We start from the raw sequence: 22566 nt of genomic DNA, 5'->3' as shown, positions 1-22566 counted from the left end.
GGGTGGGGCACAAGGGTCATGCCGGTTTTGGTCAAAAAGTGCTGAACACTCAGAGTGGAGTGGGCAGGTGTGCTCATAAATCACCCATCAGGAAATGGGCAAACACGTTGAAAGTCTTCAGAAAAAAGTCACAGACCAAACATATCCTCTCAATATAATGCCAGCTGGTACATTGATACAGATGGGTTCTTAGAACACTCACTTAGTGGGGTAAACCTGTACTGCAAGAGGTCCATCCTCCAGATGATAATTCCAGGGTGTTTTCTTTGGGTGGGTGGGTGGGGGTTCCTTTTCATACAAGAATCAACAATGAATGCATAAATAAGTGGAACAACAAATTGATCTCTCTCCCCACCCTCTTTAAAATAATTTTTTTTTAAAGAATGGCATTTAAAGGAAATGTTCTGACCCAGGAAAGCTGTCTCCTGGCTGTCCCACCACCATCACTGCCTCATTCTTTAACTCAGGAGAAGTCTCCTGGACACCAGAATTGGTAAGGGGAGGGCATAGTATCCGTTTGCTGTAATGGATTCCCACACCTCTTCCTCCTGACTATATTTAAACAGGAGGACTTGGACATCTGTCATATTTAGTAATCCACATCAGTGTTTCCCATTTTTCCTGTGGTTGAGTGATGAGTAAACGTTTTCCCATAGTCTTCCAGAGACAACCCAAACACCAAGGGCTATAGACTCTCACTGCAATTAATTTCCTGGAGACCCTGAGGGGTTTCTGATGCAACAGCTCTCCCTGGAGCTCTATCCCCAGATAATGACATCTATCTTTGCACAGACAGAAGCAGCACTGATTAAGCCCATGATGCTAGTCCAGGGAGACTTCATTAGGGTCTGTCTTGGAATAAGAGTGGTTGAAAAGCTCATGGGGTGCTGAGAAAGGCCCCTCACTCTGCACATAGACCCTGACGAGTGGGGATGAGAAATTGAAATCCAGCATGTGGGTATCTTGGGGGTCCAGGTATGATTGACATTAGACATCAGTGGAAGGATGGATTTGAAGAATTGTTGATGTTGTTTTCCACAGATATAATGGGTTGAGTGTATACAAGTATTTGGATGGAAAGATGATTTTTTGTCTACCTCTTCGATGTTTGCCAGCCCTCAAGCAGATGTCCTGTTATGCTGAATTCTTATTCTTTCTCTGTCTTCATTGCTATGAATCTAAGAAAGTCAGGCCTCTAGACAGCAGGATGTCAATCTATGTTGATGTTTAATCCAAGTGAGCATCAACTCATGTTGACATTCCATAAAAGCTGTTGGAAGCAGCCAGGCATGGACACCTACCAAAACAACTTATCTGGCAGGGTTTGGGGTCAACCCCAGCTCATCTCTGAGGACTGGTCCATCCTCCCCCACACCCAGAAAACTTCTCAGTTCTGAACTCCTGGGCAGAAGAGCTGAGCATTGATTTCAAGAAAGATGCAGCATTCAGAGTTGAGAGATGAGGCTTCAAATTCTAGTATGTCCTCTTACTAGGTGTGTGACTTTAGATTAGTCACTTACCTTCTCTCAGTCCATTTGTCAATAACATTAGTTCCATTTGTCAATAACATTAGTTCCAACAAAAATATCATTTACCTGTAGAATGTATTCTTTCAGCAATGATTAACTGAACAAACTCTGCTATGAATTCTTGAGCTGGGGTAATTGGATGTGAGAATTAAATAAACAGTAAATGACAGTGTTGCTGAGGCTGGTTTGGCTCAGTGGATTGAGCGTCGGCCTGCGAGCTAAGTGTCGCTGGTTCGATCTTCCAGTCAGGGTACATCAGAGAAGGAAAACTCTGACTCAAAAAAAAAAAAAAACCTCCGCTGCCTTGCGGCATACCTCTTCAGGGGAAAGGCTAAGGGAGTAAACCCCAACAGAAAATCTGGAGCCGGAGTCCCTAAGGCGGTTTGACACTGTAGTCAACACCGGCAACTCCTGCGGCGCACCTGAAGCCAAGCTGTATTGACTCCGTCTTTCCCTTGGACCCTTCAGCTGCGAAGAGAGGGGGGGTCTGCTGCATGGGCAACAGCAGACCCTCCATATCACCCTGCCCAGGCTCTGTAGCTTCAGCTTCACTGGAGAGGACACTCCAGCGTCATCGTAAGATGTCGATTCAACATGGGAGGAGACAGATACCGTGTCACTCCCGAGTCGGACTGCACAGTCATTCTCGGCGGTGCAGATAGACTCTTAAGAAGCTACACCATCGTCTCTCGAGATGGACGGCTGCCGACGACGAAATGACAGTGTTCTGCAAACTGCTATTTGATTAATTAAGTGACCAAGGGTCCAGATCATGCCTGGTCATAGTAGAGAGATGTGAAGGTTTTATTGGCAACAAAAGGTAAGTAATGTTGGTGCCTTTCCCCTGCTCAGTTAGTGTCACCAGAGAAACCCCCAGACCCAAATTTTGACATCACTCAGGTAAATGGGGAAAGGAAGAGGCAAAGCCACAACTTGGAAACTTGCTGAAAGGATTCCTGTTCTTCAATTCACATCATGAGAAGTATTGATTAAGGAGTGAGGGGATCCATCCCAAATTAAAGTGAGCCATGGCTAGTTCTGCCCAGCTCTGCTTGTCTGACTGATACAGAAGAGGTTGGATGGATAGACATTTTTTTCCCAAAAGATGTCTTGGAAGGAAAGAATTTATTAAAAGCTCAGGACATAAGGGGATCACATCCAGAATCTCTAGCCACAGAGGAACTGCATGTTAGAGATTACAAACACCCCAGGGCATGACTTTTTAAAAAGATGGATCAATAGCAGTGGACCACCTGGGTACTCTGGAATGAAAGGTAAGTTTGGGGGCAGGTAGGAGTGTGTGTGTGTGTGTGTGTGTGCGCGTGCGCGTTACAACTCTTGAAATATCTATTACAGTGTTTGGGGGGAGTGTGTTGAATGTATAGGAAAAAACAGACTTTGGAATCAAATCCCTCTTTTGTTCAAATCTTGGCTCTGTTACTTCCTGATGGGTGATGCTGGAAAAGTTGCCACACTTCTCTTAACCTACCTTCTCATAAAAAAAAATAATAATAATAATAATATTAATAATACAAATAATATCTACAGACAGCTTTTCTTTTTTATTGTGATAAAATATACACAATAACAATTTACCATCTTTATCACTTTTAAATATGCTGTTGATGCTATTAAGTGTATCCACATTGCTGTGCAAACATGTCCACCATCCATCTCCAGGACTTGAGGATTAAAGTGTTAAGCATGTAAACACTTGATGCCTTCCATACAGCCAACACTCAATTGGCATCAGCTCCTTTCAGGGTGAGAATATGTGAGTGGAAAGAGCAAGATCAGATTCACTTGGACACTTAAATAGCCCTTGATGAGAGTTTCCACTAAAAGCTATTTTACCAGCTGGGAAACTTGGTGATTTGGAATTGATTGCTTATAAATTGGCAGAAAATTGTGAGGATTAGCTTTATTCTGAATGAATACATAGTTTTACTCTAATTCTAGAATAAAAATTCTGGAAGATGAATTGTTGAGTATAGTCCATGCAGGTTACAATTATCCTGTCTCTAAGCCAGAGGTTTTCAACTAGGGGTGATTCTTCTTCTCTGGGGGATGTTTGATCAGGTGTGGAGTCCTTTTTCATTCTCGTGACTAGGGGTGGAGGGGAGTGCAACTGGTACGAACTAGAGTGAGGCCAGGGATGCTGCTGAACTTCATACAAAACAATTCCTCACAACAAAGACGTACCTGTCCCCAAATAATGCCGAGATGAAAAAACCCTGTTATAAACTAATGGAGTTGGGGATGAGTGAACTTTTAGAGACTGTGCTAAAGGATCTCAGAGGCCAGAGAATGGACATGTGGGTTTCTACCCAGGAAGCACAAAGACATCATAGAACAGCACTAAAGAGAATGATCTAGACAGGATCAAGCCCGACCATGGATAAGGCCATAATATTGAACACAATAGTCCCCCTGTAACCACAAGGGATATGTTCCTAGATCCCCAGGGGATTCCTGAAACTACAAACAGTATCAAACACTAATATGTATATATAATATGCTGTGTGTACATATGTAGTTTTCCCCCTATATATACATACTTTTACTTAAAGGAAACACTTTGTTTGGCATATCCAAATTGCTAGCATCACTACCCTTGCACTTTGGAGCCAATATTAAGTAAAATAAGTGTTATTTGAACACAAGAACTGTGATACCATGATAGTGGATCTGATAAGCAAGTCTGCTACTAAGTGACTAATGGTGGGTAGCACATACAATGTGGACACGCTAGACAAAGGGATGATTCACATCCTGAGCTGGACAAAACAGGAGAGCATAAGATTTAATCATGTTACTCAGAATGGTGTACAAGTTAAAACTTATAAATTGTTTATTTCTGTAAATTTTCATTTAATATTTTTGGCCTGTGGTTGCCTGCAGGTAACTGAAAGTAAGGAGGAGCTACTGTAATAATAACAATAGGAACCATATTAATGAGAAAGTCCTGTATCTGTCATGGTGCTAAGCACTAATCATCCAGTCAGTGATCTTTAATGCTTTCCCATCAAGAGAATTAGTAATAATTTTATAATTATACAATTTATGGATATTATTACAGCATATTATATTTAATAATTACTTATATAATAGTGTACAATTTGTTGAGCCCTTGCCACGTGACAGGCACTAAGCTCTTAACATTTATCTTTTTGCTTAATCTTCACAATAATGCCTGTGACCCAGATTACTGCCACTCATTTCATGGATGAAGAAATTGAGGTTGAGTATCTACCCAAGGTCATGCTGCTACAGAATACTTGAGCTGGTACCAAGCTCATTTTAATCTTATTCCTGGGTACACTCTCTTAACCATCAACCCATACAGCCCAAATGCTAAATTTCTTCTACTTGGAGCTACTTTCCCTCCTCTAGCTACCTGGAAAACTCCTACTAGACCTTCAAAATTCAGCTACAGTGAGCCCTCCTTTGTAAAGCCTTTCTCGACCTGATCCCAGGCAGAGTTTCCTCTCTGAGTACCTAAAGCATTGTGCATGTGTCTCTATCACATTGCTGATCAGACTATTCTGAAATGATGTGAACAATGCCCACTTTCCCTCAAATTATAAATTTTATAACCACAGGACTAAGTTATCTTACTCTCTTATGTAACTGACTTTGGAAAATGCCACCAATGAGCAGCCTTTCTATTTTTAGCTGCATTTTACTATTAGAAAATTCTTTGTTGGGGTGAACCACACAGTTGGCCTCACTAACTTAGTAGTGGGAAGCAGTTGTTTCTACTGCATGCTTCTCATTAAAGTTCTGATACTGAAGCCATCTGTCATCTCTCATAAGAGGCTTCCCTGACCATGTTCTGTGGTGTCCTAGCCAATTCCTATAGAACATTCTACCCACCTCCCTCATTGTACTTCCCTCTATCACAAAGAGCTTGTCCATTTAGCTCCTCCTTTGTCATTTATGCCCTAATAGAGACTGTGGGGTCCAGTGAAGTGGGGACCTTGCCTGGGTAATTCACCTTTGAATGTTTTATGCCCAGCCCAGCGTGTGACAAATTTTGCTGAATGCAGTTATGAATGGTAGGTTAGGGACTTGGATGTGATAGAAAAATCAGGTTGGTGAATAAAGACTGCCTTGTAGACCATCTGAGTGAGGATGGCAGCCTTAGGACAAAGAGCTTCAGTGAGGACCTCAATAGGATCCTCTTGCCTTTAAATGACCCATCCTGCTACTTCTTTAACTACCTGTGGTTGGGAATAAACACTCTTCTGATCCTGCGTTGCCCGCTGTTGGAATCATGTGGTGTATAGTATTCCAGGGAAATCTGGGTTTAGCTGGGTGCTTGGACGTTGTCAAGGGAATTAAATATCCCTGATTTAGGTGTGAAGTTCCTTCTTGTCCATGGCCATCTTCCTTATCTACTCAGGCAATACTTAGTAAAAACTCACAATCTTCCAGGCCTGGTGCCTTACTCTAGTCCTTGAAATTGAGTCAGACTACTCACATGTTGCTACTCTCCCGTCCAATGCAACAAAGTCACTAATATTTGTGAGCTCATTGACAATTGCCCCACAATTAATCCGAGGCCATTTCACCCCCAAGTGTCACCAAAGTGTCTCTATGGCTTCAACTCTGTAGAATCACTCCTCCACTTTGACCCCAGAGCTGACTCACAATAGATTTCTCTTTGCTCCATATTCTCACCCAGGTATTGGACCCTAGACCATCTGTTTTCTTGCTTGGATTGTTGCTTCTGCTCCATCCACTATTTCACCTCCTAGCTTTTTTCTGAATCTTACCTTTGCTTTGGCTCCAGGACCACTGAGATGAGGGATGTTGAAATGTTCTACTGGGGCTATGTTACTACTTTTGACATGGACCTCAAAATTTGGATTGCAAGAGTCAGTGGGAAGCTCTTGACTGGGATGTGGCCAAGTATCTTATCCAGAGATGAAAGTTAGTGCTCTCCCATTCCATGGCTGTGACAAATATCACTAACTGATTATGGATTTCCCCCTACTAATTCTAGCTGTGACCTCATAACTCTTCTCAAGACGGCTCTCCAAGCAACCACTACCACTTGATGGCCATTGGCAAGTGGGATGAAATTTATTTGCCACCCCCACACAGCCTTTTTGCCATTGGTCTCCTGTTCTTCCTGCAGCAAAGGTATATTATGTAAAAATGGGGGATGTGAATCAATCAGTAACCTATGACTTCCTTCTAGTGGGCCTCTTCAGTCGCTCAGGGTCACGTCAGCTACTCTTCTCCCTGGTGGCTGCCATGTTTATCATGGGCCTTCTGGGCAATGCTGTCCTGCTCTTCCTGATCTGCATGGACTCCCGGCTCCACACACCCATGTACTTTCTGCTCAGTCAACTGTCCCTGTTTGATGTTGGCTTCCCTCTAGTCACCATCCCCAAGATGGCATCAGACTTCCTACAGGTAGAAAGTTACATCTCCTTTGGGGGCTGTGCAGCTCAAATATTCTTCCTTACACTTATGGGTGTGGCTGAGGGCATCCTACTGGCCCTCATGTCCTATGACCGTTATGTTGCTGTGTGCCACCCCCTGCAGTATCCTGTGCTCATGCGACGCCAGGTATGCCTGCTCATGGTGGGCTGCTCCTGGATGGCAGGTGTGCTCAATGCCTCTATCCAGACCTCCGTCACGCTGCACTTCCCCTACTGTGCCTCCCGCATCGTGGACCACTTCTTCTGTGAGGTGCCAGCCCTGCTAAAGCTCTCCTGTGCAGACACCTCCGCCTATGAGCTGGCGCTGTCCATCTCTGGGGTGCTGATCCTTGTGCTTCCCCTCTCCCTCATCGCTACATCCTATGGCCGCGTGTTGGGAGCCGTCCTACGCATGCGCTCAGAGGAGGCTCGGCGGAAGGCTTTCACAACCTGCTCCTCGCATATCACAGTCGTGGGGCTCTTTTATGGTGCAGCCGTGTTCATGTACATGGTACCTGGTGCCTACCACAGCCCACAGCAAGACAACGTGGCCTCCCTCTTCTACAGCCTTGTCACCCCCATGCTTAACCCCCTCATCTACAGTCTGAGGAACCGGGAGGTGCGAATGGCTTTGGTCAAAGCGATGCGCAGAGCTAGGCTCAGATCACATAGGGAGCTGCTGGTGTGATCTCAGCCGTCTTCCATCCCACCCATCACTTCAAAGCACCCACTTGTCATGCAGCTGCTAAGGCCTTATGTTAAAGCCCGAGTGTCCAGCTTCTTCTCATCTCATGCCTAGCTGGGTTCATGTTTTCTCTCATGGACTTTTATTCCTATTCTTTAGTACTACTTACATGAATGAAAGGCCCTACTTTGTAAAGTTGAGACTTTCCTGTCAATGAATGGCTTCATCTCTTCCCAGACAGCCATGATAAAATACAACAAATTGTGTGGCTTAAACAACAGAAATTTACTTTCTCACAGTTCTTGAGGCTGGGACGTCTAAGATCAAGGTACTGGCTTATTCTGTTCCTGGTGAGAGCTCTCTTTCTGGCTTCGCCTTTTCACCATGTCCTCAGATGGCAGAGAGAGAGTGCTCTGGTGTCTCCTGCTCTTCTTATAAGTGCGTTGGATATGGAATTAGAACCCTGCCTTTATGACCTCATTTAATCTTTGTCACTTCCTCACAGACCCTATCTCAAACACATGCACAAGGGAGGTTAGGGCTTCAGCATATGAGTTTGGGGGAAATGCAAACATTCAGCCCATACAGTGAAGTGGCAGAACTGGTAGTCGAACCCAGGTGTTGCTGTTGGTGAAGACACCGTTCCTTAAACAATTGTGCTTTACTCACTGTTGAGCACGTGGTGTTCGCGTGCTCGGTGTTTGGACCAGGCAAATCGAAGCGACCGTCAAACCTGGGTAATGGAAATGGTGACGGGGTCAAACTCCATGGTGTATTTAAAACATTTCTTAAAATTGAAAGAGATATCAGGATATCAATTCTTTATCAAGGAGTGACTATTTTGTCAAGGCCTTTTGTATCTGGATCATTTCATTTTATTTTTCATTGAGGAATAATTGACAAATATAATTATATATTTTAATTATATATATTCAAAGTGTACAATGTGACTATTTGATATCTATGGAGATTACAAGATCAAGATAATTATATCTATTATCTCACAGAGTTAACTTTTTATTTTTATTTTTGTAGTGTGAATGCTTAAGATCTGTCAGCAATTTTCAAGTATACAATACCATATTATTAAATACAGCCACCATACTATACATTAGATCCTCAGAATTTACTCTTCTAACTAAAAATTTGAACCCTTTGATCTACATTACTCAATTTCTCCCTCCCGGGGAAACCACCATTCTATTATCTGTTTCTATAAAGTTGGCTTTTGTTTCTCCTAAAGATTCCACACATAAGTGATACCATACACTATTTGTCTTCTGTCTGGCTTATTTCACTTAGCATAATATTCTCTAGGCTCATTCATGTGTCATAAATGGCAATATTTCTTTCATTTTTATGGCTGAATAATATTCTAATATGTAGGTACCTTGGGACCTCACACAGTTCTCCCAATCACCATCAGCTGCCCCATCATATTCTCCTGAATCTCATCAACAGTCTAAAATTTCTTCCCTTTCAAAAGTGATTTAAGTTTTGGGAAAAGCCAGATGTTGAAGGGTGCCAAATCTGGGCAGTAGTGGGGTTGAGTCACTTCAGTGGCTTGGTGGTTTGCCAAAAAACTCTGTACAAGATGTGATGCATGAGTGGGTGCATTGTCGTGATGAAGATGCCCATCACCAGTCACCCACAGCTGCAGCCTTGAATCACCTGAATAGTTTCCATGGAGGAATGTTCAAGCTTAGTACAAAATTGGATTCATATTTGTTGCTCTCTTCACTCAGTCATTTTGAATGTGACAGCCACACAGTACATATGCTCACTCAACAGCGTCCACCACCCCCACTGACTAATACAGTGACATCATCATTGTTCATGTGTGTGCATTCCAGTCCACTTTCATTGGCTGCCAGGTTAATCAATGTTGCACAAACTTTTCTCATTATATTAACAATGGCCGGACTTTTTCTGGACTATATAAAACTATGTAATGATTTGGGGGCAGGCAGAATTTAATTTCTTATTAGCAACATATCCAGCCATATGACAAAGTTAGCATTTGTTAAGCACATCCAACACCCTTAAATTTCTCTTATTCAAAGAGATAGACTTCACCTTGGATTTTATGTGTTCACAGCAAGTATGTAAGGACATAGGGGCACAGTTGACCCTGAGAACTACTGCTAGTGGTTCCCTGCAATCTTCTTCTGCTGTACTTTATTCCAGACTTTTAAAATTCAACTATTTCATTTCCCTTTTGACTTAAATCAGCCAATACTACAGGATGTGGTATCTGTACTCTATAAGTAAGATCTTTTTTTTCTCCTTCAAACTGGGATCTATTGGGTAATGAAAGGGATAGTATTAATAACTATATCAGGATAACTGGAATGAAATGAGACTTATGGTTACCTTTATGATAATAGCCATTAAAGAGAAAAACAAAAGATTTAAAAAGAAAGATGCATTGATTAGGTTTGCATTTTAAACAGATTATTGTAACTAGAAATGTATAATAGAATTATAGGGTGACCAGATTTAAATCTTAGCAATTAATTATTAATTAATTGCAAGGCCCTGGCCAGGTAGCTTAGTTGGTTAGAGTGTCATCCTAATTCACGAAGGTTGTGGGCTTGATCTCCAGTCAGGGCACATATAAGAATCTAGCAATGAATGAATAACTAAGTGGAACAACAAATCAATGTTTTTTCTCTCCCTTCCTCTCTATCTCAAATTAATAACTTAGAAAATTTATAAAATAATAATCAGTTACAGAATAACACTCAAAAGATTATACCATTGTATAATTATATTTAAGTGAATTTATTGGAAATCTTTTGTAAGTTTTTGGAATTTGAATAATTTATGCTTTAAATAACTCTGAGCCCTTATAAATACAAAGCAATATTTGAATACCTCTGTGTAAAATGTCTACAGCTCACACCTCACATTAGTCTTCTCTTTAAGGATTATCTTGGTGAGGAAAATAAAAAAGAGATTGAAAATAATATATACGTTAAGTAAAATATGAAAAAATAATACAAAGAAAATGTAGTATTATAATTTTAATTGCTGGACTAAGAAAGGACAGTCTGTGGAAATAAGAAAGGACTTAGGGTAGAAGAAGCAACAGGAGAGAGCTGGGGCAGTACTCTGCTTTGTTCCCTAGTAAAGAAGTGAGCCAAGGTGAGGCTCCTGTTAGCTCACTGGGAAATCAGTGAAAAAGGGTCCTTGGAGATGGGATCGGGCTGGGGGTGGGTAAGCACGAGATGAGCTACTCCTGCTTGCTGCTTCCCTAGTTGCAAATCTCATGGGGGAGAGGGTAAAAAGTTCATGCCCAAGAACAGGCATGGGTGTGCTCTAGAGTGAGCCTGTACTGACATCCTTTGTTTTGAGGGTTATATCTCTTTTCTGTGGGTGAGAATCTTAGGAGAGGTTTTCAGCAGAATATTCATCGGCTTTTCACACTCATTTTTAATATGCTGATGCATCAAGATGAGCATATAGTGTGTTTGGGATTATCCTTCTGTCTGCTTTACTGGTTTAGTTTTTATCTTGCTCTAATACTCTTTACTTTTATCCATCTGGCTCTAATTGGGTTTTTGTTATTTGTTCCCCTGATTTCATCGACCCTTGGATTTAGCTGGCACAAATGGCATTAATTGGGTCTCTGTTCTCTATCTCTGACCAGGGTGATTTATGCTATTTGTTCTCTGGTTAGGGAGGAGAGATAGAGACCATTGGTTCTCAGGTGGCCTTAGGGAAGATAAGGTCTTACAATTCACTAGTTGGCTCTAAGTTGTTCAAATTGTTTGGCCTTATTTAACTATCTGTCTCAGTTTCCCCATTCCACTTGCCCAGGAATTTTCCTAGCTTCTTTCTATCCTGTCTCATAAATGTTTTATTACTTTATGTATCAGGTACTGAACACTGTGCAGGATATCAAGTGTGCACAATTAATTCCAGGATCCTACCTTTTGGATTATTATAATACAGTAGAGAGAATAAACATGTAAGAATAAAAACAAAAAAATATATGAAGACACAACATTCTAATAAAAGCCACAACCTAGAACCTCTAAAAGTAGCTGTTACATGAGACATATAACTCCATGAGTTATATATCAAAACCAAATGTGTTATTGGAAAATATATAATATAGAAATATTAAATAATTTATTTTCTAAAATATTAAAAAATCATATTTGAATTCTTCCATAAATTCCATGCAATTCTTTTTTTATAAACTTCACCTACAAGATGTCTTGTGGGAATTTTATTGACAGAGTATAAAATGAATTGTCAGTAAAATAAAAAGAACACTTTTTAAAACAACATGTGTAATATTTTCCAACTGCCTTTTTAAATAGTTAGACATTTCAAGCATCGTAAGGAAGATAAGGAGAAAAAAACAGAAACTGTAACTTCAGTACATTTCAAACAAAATGTCCACCAGGCCAATTAAAAATGCAAGAAAAAAGAGCCTCAATTCTGTTTTTCTTTTCTTCAAAAATACATGTTCTCTGTACAAGGCATATGAAACATTGGAAATAGTATCATCCTTTTTATTAAGTCAAAACTATTTAATTCATATTGTGGTTAATACTAGATTTATTTATTCATTCAGTTAATTTGACAAATATTTTAAAATATTTAAAAGAAAAATCAAAGAATACTTTGGAATTAAAAAACTGTTACTGCATTTTTATGTGGTTTAATGTTCCACTTAGTATGCAATTCCAATCACCTTAACAGTAGGAATCATTGGGTTTCAATCACTTGGTGAAGTAAATAGGTATTTTCAGGTATGAATAAGCTAATAAAAAAGTTAGTTCCCCAAAGATGGAAATGAGAATTAGTTTTTTCATCTTCTCAAGCTAGACCTTCTGGATCAGTAAACCTCTTGCTCCCCACTCCCCACCCCCAGAAAAAATTACTTCCCCTTCTCATGAACTTATTGAAAGATGTGCAATGCCAAATAAGTGTGAAAAACAGAGAAGTAGAAAAATGCATGACTGGTGACCCACTATACAATATACACATTTGTGTGTGCCAAGCATGTCTCTGGGACAATAGCGGTGGAGTCAGAAAGGCTGCTGAACCATGAAGAGGAAATGGGTACCGAGATAAAAGACATGAGGGAGAGTTATTGTGATTATTTTTAGAATTTTGTACTACTGCATGAGTATTATCTATGGAAAAATAAGACCTTTAAGGAAGGAGTAGACAAATTCCCACCTTAACTAATAAAATGTAATTGAAACATGTGTCCATTAATTTGCATATTTTCTGTCACTGCCTTTGTGCTTTAATAGCAAAGGTAAGTAGGCACAACAGAGACCACATGGCCTACAAAAGCTGGAAATGTTTACTATGTGCCACTCTATTTAAAAATCTAAACCACACTTTAAGGTGTAAATAAATGGAAATTTCAAAAATATTCACCATATGCTTTCATGATTAAAATGTCATTTTCTCCAAAAGTGTAGAACAGCAATATAAATTCATTCAGAATCCAAATGATGTTAAATTCACCAAACCATTTTCAATGTTATATGGGAAATTATATAAGAATAGTCACAGAAAGGCTTGATCTACCAAGTTTCAAGTTATACACACAAAAAAGAAACCAGTAGAAATTGGGGTAGTGACAGAAAGATTTCCCAGAAGGACTAGAAGAAGTTTCTTTCTCAATGTGTGAATAAGGGAATCTTTAAATTTGCTCCAGGAAAATATCTGAAACCGTGGAAGTACTTTACTTAGTATGAGGAGGCCATTAGGGACAGCAGAAAAAAAATTGTGAAGAATCCACATTTTTGGTGACATCACTGAACCACAGGATGAACCAAGCTAGACTCAGTTTGACTGTGTTTTGTCTTATCCTGCACCTGAGAGCTTTCTTCCTGATATATGAATACAGAAACTTAATTAGGTGTGTCTGAGTTTCACGTCACAGCAATCCATATGCACAATTACAGCAAAAGTGACCATTTTTTAAAAACAGGCCAGAAATGAAAAACTTGTGAAGCTGAAATGCTGTCTTTGCTGTTTCTGAGATGCAGAGCACTGAATCTGTGTCCAGCTCCAGCATAACCAATGAGAGCAATCACTCCCTCCCCAAGCTCATGACTTCATGGGCTTGGGGAAATCTTTGGGGAAGGCCCTGGCCTAGGCAGCTCTGCACTTATCTGTCATCATAGCTCTGGTTTTGCAGCTCTTTGTGAAGCTCCAAGACACCCTCTGATAGTCAAAGTCAATAACTGCGCTTTCGGTTACATCCTGCTGTTCCCCTTCCTCCTGTGCCTCTTTTGTCCCTTAACTACATTGGCCACCCCAACACAGCCCCCTGCATCCCTGACAAATCACATTTGCAGCAGAGTTCACTGTGGCTATTTCCACTGTTCTACTCAAAACCATTACAATTCCGGCATTCAAAGCTGTAAAACCAGTATGAACAATGGGACTTCTATGTCATTCCCTTCTGCTTCCTGATCCAAGTAATTATCTGTGGAATGTGGCTAGGAACTGCTCCTCTTTCATGGACACAGACATTCATTCTGAGCCCAGAAACCTCATCGTGTGCAACAAGGACTCAGTCACTGCCTTGTACTGTGTCCTGGGATACCTGGGCTCCTTGACCCTGGGGAGGTTCTCCTAGACTTTCTTGGCCCGGAACCTTCCTGGCACCTTCAGTGAAGCCAACTTTCTGACGTTCAGCATGCTGGTGTTCTGCAGTGTCTTGTCACTTTCCTTCTAATCTACCACAGCATCCAGGACACAGTCACAGTGGCAGTGGAGAGCTTCATCTGGGCTTCCAGTGCAGGGCTAGCAGGATGCATCTTTGTCCCAAAGTGCTACATTATTCTGATAAGACCTCTTAAGAACTCTGAAAGGTTCAAGGAACAAAATAGGTTTCAGGAGGAACAGGCATTCTGAGATTTTATCTCAGAAGTCTCTGTTGTATTCTTTGGCTTTTACACAATTAATCACCTTGGTTGTTCAGCAGCTATTACAAAACCATCTCTTTATCAAGGTGTTTTCTCTTTTTAAGTCTGTGTGTACAACCACTCTTAGTCATCAAAATTCACAAATAAAAGTTCTAACTCCAATTAAGGCTATCCTCAAAGATTTTGTTGTTGAATCCAGTCATTTCTTCCAGGATTAAACACACTATCTATTTCTTTGGTCACCCTCTAACCTCGAAAACTCATTTCATAAACTTGGAAATTTTCAGATTACTTTCCATTGTACCTTCACTGTTTTCTGTCATCACCTGACAGATTTGTGTTTGGGTAAAATATCCAGGTGATATATAGTGCCTTTTATGTTATATTCTGACTCCTGTAGAGTTTTTAAATTAGTTTTAAAATATACCTGAATTTTTTTCCTGAAGGTAATTTTCTTAATACATAGTGTATTTCTTCAAATCATTATTAAACCATCACTTCCAACTTATTTGAAATGCTAACTTTATTACACAGTAAGCTTCCATAAATGCAAGTTGTTCCTGGACCCTTTAATTCCTACCTTAGTTTGTTCTTTTTTTTTTTTTTTTGCTTCTCTTTTCTCCAATAACAAACTTTAGAGACTGTTTTTGTATGTCACTTTTTCAAGATTTCTCCTCATAGTTCTTTTTCTTAAAAGTTCTCATTTCTCCTTCTAAGACTTATTATATTCCATAAAAATGTCTCAATCAATATTTCTATTTCTAAAAAATATATTATGGCTCTAACTTTATTACTGTGAATCAATAGTTTGGGTGAAACTGCCCTTTCTACAACATTGCAACTTCATGAACATGGTATTTCTCTACTTAATCAGAGATTTTATTTTCTTTCATAATGCATTATCATTTTTATTTTTTTCTCTACTGTATGTTCTCAGTCATTGATTTCTATTCTTATTTTTATTATTGTCTTCTCTCTGCTTGCTTTAGGTTTATTTTGTTCTGTTTTCCTCCTTTGTTGAGGTGGAGATTTGATTATAGATTTGCTATATTTCCTGTTTTCCAATGAATGCATTCAGTGATATTGACACTGATATAGCTGCATCTCACAAATTCCATTTAATTTCATTTTTCATTCAGTTTTATGTACTTTTAAATTTCCTTTGAGAGTCTTTACTTAAACAATGAATTGTCTATAAATATGTTAATTTCCCATTGTTTGGCTTTTAATGCATTTTTAAAATATCACAAAAAAAGTCTAAGGAATCGTCTGGCGCCTTGTTGTTTCTGTAGCTGGACAACATAGATCTTACTCATCAGTCTGCTGACTTTTCCTTTTTCAGAAACATAAATACCATCCAAAATTTTTCTGATATCCTTGTTTTTGACTGTTGTGGCTTGCTAAATCAAAGCAGCTAAATATGAGACAAGTCCAATGTCATTTCCCTCAAGAATGAACTCATTTTTCTGAGCCTGAGACACTGATCTCATCTGAACCTTGCGAATGTATTTTTTATCCAAGAAATTTCTGATTTCAACAAGAGAACCATTCACCTGATGAGGACATTGATGGGGAAATGACCTCATCTTATAACAAAGGCCCAGTGTGACACCCCTGATCATGTTCTTTACATGACTTTAGATGGTACAAATGGTAGCCAGTTCCTTTATATTTCCCACCATTGTCAACCCAGAATCTCTTCCTTTTTCTTTTTTTCCAAAGAGACTGAGTTTTACATTGATGTGATTGAAGTACCTCCACAGGGCATCTTCACATTAACTGTGATGTCCACATTTTCTGGAATGTCAACAGTCTGATTACTGAGAATGGTTCACCCTTGCAGATGTGGCAAAGGGAGCCCATTCTTTATCTTCTATACCATGTTTTTACTGTACCTGTTCTATGTTTAGATCTGTCTAAACATATACAAATATTTACCATCTGTTACTATTGCTGACAGTATTTAGTATGTTAAAATGCTGTCCAGGTTTGTAGCCTAGGAGCTATAGGTTATAACTTATAGGTTTGGAGGTAATCAGTTTTATACCCAGGTGTGTAGTAGGCTATACCTTGGTGTGTAGTAGGCTATACCATCAAGGTTTGTGTAACTACATTGTATGATGTTCACGCAAATGACAAAATCATTTACGATGTATATCTCCAAACATCTGCATCACTAAGGAATGTATGTTTATAATATTTGTTAGCATTTGACTACTTTAAAATATTTCCATGAAACAATGACAAAAGCATTCCTTTGACCAAAAAATGTACATACTTTTAATCACATACAGTCAAACATAACTGAAAACATGCTGGGGGATTACATTCAGCTACAGGTGACAGGAAACACCCACAGTCTTCCTGATAGGAGGAAGGTGCTGATTCTCACATGGAAGGACCATGTCAAGGCAGCCCTGCACATGCAGCACAGAAAAAATATCCCATGATGCTCTTTCTGACAACACCATTGCAGACATCATGTGCAATCTGGAAAACATATTCACTAGCACTGTTGACAGCATAGGGTGTTTCTTATACAAATTAGACCTTCTACACATATAATGTAGATAACAGAAAAATCAGACAATACTCCTAAGCACAAAAGTCTGATTTAGTTTCCTGGTAAGAGGGTTTACAGAAAAACCCACACTGATGGGTCTCTGATGTGCATCTTCCAAAGACGTTGGAAGAAATCTACTCATCTCACACATGGAAATTAAAAATTTGGGGGTGGTTTTGAGGATAGTCTTGACCGGAAGTGTAAAGACTCCTGACAATGGGCTGGAAGATAGTGTCCTCAAAGCTCCTGTGTATCTCTCTTTCTCTGTATGGTAGTTCCAAAATCTGAATGTCTTTTTCCCTTTTCCCTTCCAAATCTTATGCAAGTGAGGGTACTGGTGAATTCTAACATGGAACCATAAATGGCATGGGCTCTGGAAAATCTAGTTCCTAACAATACTCTCAGGTGACTGTTTCCAGCTCTAGATTTTGTTGCCCTATCAAAGTTCCCTCTTCTTAAATCAAAGTCTATTCAGCAAGTAACAATCAGAAAAGAAAATGCAAAGGCCCAAATATAAAAATAGTATTTCTCATAAAAATGTATTCTTTCATAAACTTGCCATAGAAAAACAATTACAACTACTTATACATATAAAAAATGGAAAAGGCTCTCATGTCTGTCATCTAAAAAGGAGCTTTATCAGTAAAAAAGTAGAATATATATAATAAACCAGTAATATCCGAGAACCATTACAAGGCCAGAAGGAAAACCACAACAAATATCACACTATCATGTTTCAATGGCTCATTAACACAAAACAAATCAAACATTATTTTTTTAAAAATTGCGTTTTAGAAATGCACTGCAATTTACCCATGAATCCAACAGGTTTCAAAGTAAAAAGAAAAAGGATTAACTCTTTTAATAAAATACCTATTAATCTTAGGTACTATTGTTGAAGAAGACACACAAGATTATCTCACCTCAATATTTAGTAGAAACCCACATTGCAGTGATGTACTTTAAAATGGGGAATTTATAGTGGGGACTTCTGGCCAAGATGGAGGCATAGACAGACATGTTGCATCTCCCCCCACAACCAAGAAGGAATACAACTACCTCAAAACTAGAGATAACCAGAAGTTCAAGAAAATCAAACTGCATGGAAGTCCAACAAACAAAGAGATAAAGAAAAAATACTCATCCAGACAGGTAGGAGGGGCGGAGCTGGGGCTAAGAGAACCCAGTGTGGTGGTGGCAGCAGTGGTGGCAACAGCAGGCCTGCGGGGAGCAGTTACATGTTTTAAAGTCAGGAGGGACACCTGAGGAGCGTTTCCAGCTCCTCACCAGATTGCACAGCTCACAGTACCAGCACCAGGGAAAATCAAACCTCATTGCTTCTGACTGTGCAAACCAGTGGGGGTTGGGGCAGAGTTCACTTGTTTGAAGGACCCCCACAGTCCTAGAACCACCTACAGACTCACCCACTCTGGGAACAATGGCCAGCGTAGCAGCTAGAGGGGTGCCAGTCCAGTGTAGAAGTGGGAGAGGTGCCTGGAAAAGGGGCGAGTGCTATGCAGGTGGCATTGTTCCCTCTCGGACCCCTCCCCCACATACAGCACCAAAACGTGGTGAAACAGGTCACCCTGTACTGACAAATCCCTAAGGCTCTTCCCCTTACAACGTAACAGGAGCGACAACTCTACCTAAGACGCAGAGGCAAACAAACATAAGAGCCTGTCAAGATGAGGAGACAGAGAAGTATTGCCCAAAAGAGGGAACAGATCAAGATTCCAGTGGGAGAACTAAGTATAAGGAGATAGCCAGCCTAACAGATGCAGAATTCCAAACACTGGTGATAAAGATGCTCACAGGCTTGACAGATATGCTTAAGTATGGCAGACGCATAAGAGAAGTGAAGGCTATGCTAAGTAAAATGAAGGAAAACCCACACAAAAGCAATGGTGAAGGAAAGGAAACTGGGGTTCAAATCAATGATTTGGAATATAAGGAAGAAAAAAACAGTCAGCCAGTACAGAGTGAGCAAACAAGAACTGAAAAAAATGAAGAGAGGCTTGGGAACCTCTGCGACAACTTTAAATGTGCCAACATCCAAATCATTGGGGTGCCAGAAGGAGAAGAGGAAGAGCAAGAAATTGAAAATTTATGTGAAAAAATAATGGAGGAAAACTTCCCAAATTTGACAAAGGAAATAGACATACAAGTCCAGGAAGCACAGAGAGTTCTGGGTGAGCTGGACCCAGGGGGTACCACACCAAGACACATCACAATTAAAATGCCAAAGGTTCAAGATAAAGAGAGAATCCTAAAAGCAGCAAGAGAGAAGCAGAGAGTTGCCTACAAAGGGGTGCCTATCAGACTGTCAGCTGACTCCTCAAAAAACACTTTGCAGGCAAGAATGGACTGGCAAGCAGCATTCAATGTGATGAAAAGCAAGGACCTACAACCAAGATTACTCTATCCAGCAAAGCTATCATTTAGAATGGAAGAGCAGATGAAGCGCTTCCCAAACAAGGTAAAGCTGAGTTCATCATCACCAAGCCATTATTATATGAAATGTTAAAGGGACTTATTTAATAAAAAGAAGATCAAGGCTATGAACATTAAAATGAAAACAAACTCACAACTATCAACTGAATCTAAAAAATAAAAACAAAACCCAACTAAACAAACCAGAATTGGAACAGAATCATAGGTATGGGGATCATTTGGAGGGTTATCAGATGGGAGGGAGGAGGAGCAGAAATGGGGAAATGGTGCAAGGGCTAAGAAGCATAATCGGTTGGTACAAAATAGACTGGAGGAAGTTAAGAGTAATATAGGAAAGGGTGAAGCCAAAAAACTTAAATGCACAACCCATGGACATGAACTAAGGGGGGTGGGGTTGCTGGAGGGAAGGGGGGTACTAAGCAGAGGGGAGCAAAGGGGAAAAAATTGGAACTACTGTAACAACATAAAATATACTTAAAATAAATAAATAAAACCAAAAATAAAAAATGGAGGCTTTACACACACAGTATATTTACACCTTTATGAACTACTGTCTCATGTTGAAAGCCTTCTGGAACATTAGAAATGGGTTAATTTTTATCAAGCTTTCTCATATTACTTATATTTATTTATTTATTGGTGGGAGTTCACACATGTAAAGATATGGACCAATTGACATCTTTCCCACACAGTTTACATTCAAGAAGTTTTACTCATGAGTCCTTTCTTGCCTTTGAGAGGAACTTGGATGACTAATTTTTCCATTTTTTTACATTTATATGATGTATGTACATTGTGCACTCTTGTGTCTTCAGAGTTGTGTCAAATAAGGCTTTACCAGCCCTAGAATTTCTCTCCAGTGTGAGTTCTTTTGTGTATTTCAAAACCTAAATGAGAAATAAAAGCTCTACCACATTGCCTACTTCATAGGATTTCTCTCCTCTGTAATTTCTTTTATGGTTTCAATAACTTTGATAATATCTGAGGCTTTTGTAACTGCTATGTTCATAGGGCTTCTCTCATACATGATTTCTTCTGTGTGTTTCTAAGGAACTGTAATCTCTGGAGGCTTTACCAGATTGCTTAGTTCACAGGGTCTCTCATATGACTTTTTATGTTTTTGAAAGGAAGAGGAATTTATAAATGCTTCACTACCCTGCACATATTCATAGGGTTTCTCTCCAACATGCAGTCTCATGTGTATTTTTAACCTTTGGTTATTAGAGACTTTTCCACATTCCTAACATTCCTAGGATTTCTCTCTAGTGTGAACTCTTGTGTGTTTCAAAGGAACTGTCATCTCTTAGGTTTTACCAGTTTGTTGACATTCATAAAGTTTCTCTCCAGTGTGCTGTCTCATGTGTATTTTTAAGGTTTGGTGTTGGGAGAAGTCTCTTCCACATTCCTTGCATTTGTAGGGTTTCTCTCCAGTTTGAGTTATTTCATGTAATTTAAAGGAAGAGTAATAACTAAAGGCTTTACCACATTGTTTACATTTATAGGATTTCTCTTCAGTGTGAATCCTTTCATGTACCTGAAATGAACTGGGAGAAATGAATGCTCCCCCATATACCTTACATTTATAAGGTCCTTCTCCAGTGTGAGTGATTGTGTGTACTTAAAGGCATGACAGATCACTGAAGGCTTTCCCACACTGCTTACACTCATAAAGTTTCTCTCCAGTATGAGTTCTTTCATGACTTCGATAGGAACTGGAACAACTGAGGGCTTTACCACACTGCTTATGTTCATAGGTTTTCTCTCCTGTGTAACTTATTTCATGTGTTTGGGAGGTTTGATGATATCTAAAGGCTTTTCCACAATGTTTACATTGATAGGGTTTCTCTCCAGTGTGAGTCCATTCGTGTTTGTGAACAGACTGGTGATATCTAAAGGATTTACCACATTCCTTACATTTATAGGACTTCTTTACACTGTGATTTCTTTCACATTTATCAAAAAATTGGAGATAACTGAAGGCTTTTCCACATTCCCTATATTTATAAGGCTTCTCCCTGTATTTTTGATACTCATATGCTTTGTGCTCAGAATGACATCTGATGTGCATATCAAGGAATGAGTGATGCATGAAGACTTTCCCCCACACATTGCATTCATGTGGGTTCACTCCAGTGCTTCTCTTACTCAGGTTCATATTTGGAATAAGATTGAAGTTTTCTCCACATTAACTACACTCTCGACTTTCACAGTCTCTCTTCCATGTGACTTCTGTAAAAAATAAGTACAGTATTAATGCTCTCTTTATTAACAATTTCATATTAATTAGTAGGGTGTTTAAGCTACCTTTTTAAAATTTATATAAAAAGTGTAAAATTTATATCAAAAGTCCATCCCAGAAGGACTTGGACTACAAACACAGAATGGACAGTGAGTGACAGTGGCTTTCAGAGAGAGTGAACAGGGACAGGAGCATGGGAGAAGTGTGGTAGAGGACAGAAACCATGACTCACACTCCCCAAGCAGAGTGACCGGGCTCCCCAGCCCAGCGTCGCCCTCGCACCGCATAGGGTCAGCTGCTGACTGGCTCATTAGCCGGGATCTGCTTGGAAGCTGCGCTCCCGCCATAGGTGCCCTGGCTAGAGAAGTCCAGGAGGAAGTCAGCAAGAAGATTTGGTGAAACAGTCAAAAGCGTGGGAGGACAGAGACCAGCCCAGACTTCGAGAAACTGTGTGAACTGAGACTTGGTGGGGACCCCTTGGGCTGGCAACCCTGTGCCTGTGGGCACGTGCACCAAGGTTCTGCCAAACAAAATGCCTAACTGAACTGCAGAGAGGGGCCCACACAGGGGAAAGCTGAGGCAGAACCCCAGACTAGATGGGGACCCAGGGCAGGCAACACTGTGCCCACAAGCACACCAAGGTTTGGCCAAACAAAAATGCATTACTGAGCTGTGGAGAGGGGCCCACATGGGGGAAAGCTGAGGCAGAACCCCAGAGTTGGTGGGGACCCTAGGCAGGCAAACCTACATGCAAATTTG

The 22566-nt window shown here is 40.1% G+C and overlaps 2 protein-coding genes across 2 annotated transcripts; one reads left to right on the top strand and one right to left on the bottom strand.

Annotated features, from left to right (window-relative positions):
* Positions 1-6692: 6692 nt before the first annotated feature.
* LOC149999912 (olfactory receptor 2Z1-like) lies at positions 6693-7649 on the top strand. Its single transcript, XM_090288819.1, has one exon. It carries the CDS (start codon positions 6693-6695, stop codon positions 7647-7649), a length of 957 nt encoding a protein of 318 aa, XP_090144945.1.
* Positions 7650-20871: 13222 nt separating this feature from the next.
* LOC149999911 (uncharacterized) lies at positions 20872-22154 on the bottom strand. The gene is given in 3 exon segments (XM_090290197.1): positions 20872-21044; positions 21207-21794; positions 22040-22154. Coding segments are annotated over 3 exon segments (876 nt in total).
* Between the last annotated feature and the right edge of the window lie 412 nt (positions 22155-22566).

Source organism: Furipterus horrens, unplaced genomic scaffold (assembly GCF_987537825.1).
Source record: "Furipterus horrens unplaced genomic scaffold, mFurHor1.1.pri manual_scaffold_10, whole genome shotgun sequence".
NCBI classification, from domain to species: domain Eukaryota; kingdom Metazoa; phylum Chordata; class Mammalia; order Chiroptera; family Furipteridae; genus Furipterus; species Furipterus horrens.
Note: the sequence above shows the minus strand (reverse complement) of the source record. Positions and strands in the feature narration are given on the sequence as shown.

Coding starts and splice junctions, on each gene's coding strand:
- LOC149999912 (XM_090288819.1), top strand. CDS start 6,693: ATGGGGGATGTGAATCAATCAGTAACCTATGACTTCCTTCTAGTGGGC.